The sequence below is a fragment of the Xyrauchen texanus genome, chromosome 2, assembly GCF_025860055.1.
Source record: "Xyrauchen texanus isolate HMW12.3.18 chromosome 2, RBS_HiC_50CHRs, whole genome shotgun sequence".
NCBI lineage: Eukaryota > Metazoa > Chordata > Actinopteri > Cypriniformes > Catostomidae > Xyrauchen > Xyrauchen texanus.
Genome location: NC_068277.1, coordinates 405,010 through 408,948, shown reverse-complemented (window position 1 = coordinate 408,948; position 3,939 = coordinate 405,010). Strand labels below are relative to the sequence as shown.

The window sequence follows — 3,939 nt, the reverse complement described above, 5'->3', positions numbered from 1 at the left end:
AACGTCACAAGACCGCGTGAACTCCGCGCTCATGAATGCTCATACGTCTGCATAAGCGATGATTTATAGTTATAAAGTACTTAAATGTTGATCTTTCTGATGGCAAAAGTGATCGTGTCACTTTAGAAGACATTCATTTAACCGCTTGGAGATCACATCCACTTGCATTATAAGGACCTTCTGAGATGAGATATTCTTCTATATTCCTTCTAATGTGAACTTACTGAAAGATATTTAAAGAACTGAATGTGCTCTTTACAATAGTATTGACTGTAGTGTCATGTTGCCAGCTGTTGTGTTATTTTGAGCAATAGTCCACTTCTGTTTGAGGTCTTTATTAATAAAGATACAATAATACTTCTGTTAAATGCCTGATCTACAGTTTACAGAGCATCCGGACAGTATTCCCAGCGCTTCACTTTTGCCACATGTGATGTTACAGACTTATTCCAAAATGGATTAAATTCATAATTTTCCTCAATTCTACAAACAATACCCCATAATGACAACGTGAAAGAAGTTTGTTTCTTTTGTACCTTTGGCACCAATTACAGCCTCAAGTCTATAAAGTGTACACGAATAAAGAATTAATTTATATTAAGTATGTACTCATTATATTGAGTATGATGCTACAAGCTTGGCACACCTATTTTTGGGCAGTTTATTCCCATTCTTCTTTGCAGGACCTCTCAAGCTCCATCGGGTTGGATGGGGAGCGTCGGTGCACAGACAGTTTCAGATCTCTCCAGAGATATTCAATCGGGTTCAAGTCTGGGCTCTGGCTGGGACACTCAAGGACATTCACAGAGTTGTCCCGTAGCCACTCCTTTGTTATCTTGGCTGTGTGTTTAGATAAACTTTCTCCCCAGTCTGAGGTCCAGAGCACTCTGGAGCAGATTTTCATCAAGGATGTCTCTGTACATTGCTGCATTCATCTTTCCCTCGATCCTGACTAGTCTCCCAGTTCCTGCCGCTGAACATCATCCCCACAGCATGATGCTGCCACCACCATGCTTCACTGCAGGGATGGGATTGGGCAGGTGATGAGCGGTGCCTGGTTTCCTCCAGACATGACTCTTGCCATTCAGGCCAAAGAGTTCAATCTTTTATTCCTCATGGTCTGAGAGTCCTTCAGGTGCCTTTTGGCAAACTCCAGGTGGGCTGTCATGTGCCTTTTACTGAGGAGTGGCTTCTGTCTGGCCACTCTACCATACAGGCCTGATTGGTGGAGTGCTGCAGAGATGGTTGTTCTTCTGGAAGGTTCTCCTCTCTCCACAGAGAAACGCTGGAGCTCTGTCAGAGTGACCATCGGGTTCTTGGTCACCTCCCTGACTAAGGCTCTTCTCCCCTGATCGCTCAGTTTGGCCGGGCGGCTCTAGGAAGTGTCCTGGTGGTTCCAAATTTCCATTTACGGATAATAGAGGCCTGTGCTCATTGGGACCTTCAATGCTGCAGAAATGTTTCTGTACCCTTCCCCAGATCTGTGCCTCGATACAATCCTGTCTCGGAGGTCTACAGACAATATCTTGGACTTCATGGCTTGGTTTGTGCTCTGACATGCACTGTTAACTGTGGGACCTTATATAGACAGGTGTGTGCCTTTCCAAATCATGTCCAATCAACTGCATTTACCACAGGTGGACTCCAATCAAGTTGTAGAAACATCTCAAGGATGATCAGTGGAAACAGGAAGCACCTGAGCTCAATTTTGAGTGTCTTGGCAAAGGGTGTGAATACTTATGTACATTTGATTTTTATAAATTTGCAAAGATTTCAAACAAACTTCTTTCACGTTGTCATTATGGGGTATTGTTTGTAGAATAAGACTGTAACATAACAACATGTGGCGCTGTGAATACTCTCCGGATGCACTGTATGTGTCTTGACACTTAATGATAATTATTCACTGATTATTCATTTTACTTGATTATTTGGTAGATTAAGTCACTGTTTAACGCTGTAACACAATAAACGTGTAATGAGGTGATCTTGTGCTTCTCTCAGATGCTGCACACTGCAGAAGCGTTCCAGAAGATTCTCAGGGAGGAAGAGAAGAGGAGGAGGAAGGAGGAGAAGAGGAAAGAGATCAGAAAAGGGCCACGAATCTCTCGCTCTCGTACAGAGTTATAGAGCCGTCTGGAGGATCCGAGAGAGACAGGAAGTGCACTGACTCCGGTCGGATCAGGGTTACAGAACATCACGTTTAAACACAGTCAGGGAGCCGTGTGTTTCTACACACTATTGTGCTGTTTCTGGATTGGCCAGAAATCTCTCGTAGGAATCAGCGTTTACAGGTTTCACAATGCCTACTTGATTCTAAAGACTTGAATATTTGTTTTTAAACCTTTATTTTATTTGAGCTGTTTATTATATTCACTGTTGTTTAGATGTGTTTAGTGCTGTACTTTTGAAAGGTAATTCTGACTGCACTGGGGAAGGGGAGTGGTCAGCCGAATGGGAGGAGTCTGTCAGTGGGTGGGTCAGATGGGGAGTCAGGCTAATGGTGGAATCAATGGGAGGAGTCTGTCAGTGGGTGGGTCAGATGGGGAGTCAGGCTAATGGTGGAATCAATGGGAGGAGTCTGTCAGTGGGTGGGGTCAGATGGGTAGGAGTCAGGCTAATGGTGGAATCAATGGGAGGAGTCTGTCAGTGGGTGGGTCAGATGGGGAGTCAGGCTAATGGTGGAATCAATGGGAGGAGTCTGTCAGTGGGTGGGGTCAGATGGGGAGGAGTCAGGCTAATGGTGGAATCAATGGGAGGAGTCTGTCAGTGGGTGGGTCAGATGGGGAGTCAGGCTAATGGTGGAATCAATGGGAGGAGTCTGTCAGTGGGTGGGTCAGATGGGGAGTCAGGCTAATGGTGGAATCAATGGGAGGAGTCTGTCAGTGGGTGGGGTCAGATGGGGAGGAGTCAGGCTAATGGTGGAATCAATGGGAGGAGTCTGTCAGTGGGTGGGTCAGATGGGGAGGAGTCAGGCTAATGGTGGGGTCAATGGGAGGAGTCTTTCAGTGGGTGGGGTCAGATGGGGAGGAGTCAGGCTAATGGTGTAATCAATGGGAGAAGTCTTATTATTTAGGTATATAATAAAAGTTAATAAGTTTTGATGATATACATTTAGAAATTGTCAAATTTCCAACACATGAAATTAGTGTTTAATGTATTTCAATATAAATTAATTCTTTATTCGTGTACACTTTATAGACTAATAAGAGAATAGCTGGTAATTCATGTCTCTGTTTTCCATTCTGTCATTTATTTACCAAGATAAAGGTTATGTGTGTGTGGGAACACATACGGGGAGATTTACCGGTGTCTCTTGCTATAGAGACGAGTATTCATGATCTAAGATCACAGATGTTCCTTCAGATTCACCTCTGCACTGCCAAGAAAGAAACTCTACATGTATTATAATGATGCTGTGTTTTCTAAGAGCTGCAGATTGAGCTGATATCAGTGTGAATTTCTAATAAACTCCATGTGAGAACATCTGCTGAGCCCATGTCTTCATTTAAAACACTGCTCAACATGATGCTTTCAGAAACGCTGTTAATCTTATATGTGTGATTGTTATTTCAATAGATCTGTATGTTTCCCATCAGTGGCATATTATAATTGTTGACATATAAGAATGTTTATTAATAAAGTTTATGCTAAAACATCTTCTGACTGGCCCTAATTTGTGCTCTGTTGTTCCCCTGAGCATCCACCGGCTTCAGCCTCTTTTAAGTGTTTGAGTCTCTCAGCTGAAGCGCTGAATTCAAGATGACCTGTGTTCTGTATTACAGGTGTGTTCCTGGAGGCACACCATCAGCACACACTTTACAGTTCCCTGAACTCTCATTCATTTCAGGTCTTCCAGTCTGTAGGAACGAGTTGAATCAAGAGTTAGATAAAGGAGATGTATAAATAGGGAGGAGTCAGATCAATGGGAGGGGCCAG

The 3,939-nt window shown here is 43.5% G+C and overlaps 1 protein-coding gene across 1 annotated transcript in view; it reads left to right on the top strand.

Annotated features, from left to right (window-relative positions):
* Positions 1-3,623, top strand: part of LOC127661126 (coiled-coil domain-containing protein 134-like) — a 13,326-nt gene extending 9,703 nt beyond the window's left edge. Inside the window, exon 7 of the mRNA XM_052151708.1 lies at positions 2,005-3,623. Coding sequence (XP_052007668.1) covers positions 2,005-2,130 — 126 coding nt within the window. The 3' untranslated portion in view covers positions 2,131-3,623. The remainder of the gene's footprint in view (positions 1-2,004) is intronic.
* The last annotated feature ends 316 nt before the right edge of the window (positions 3,624-3,939 follow it).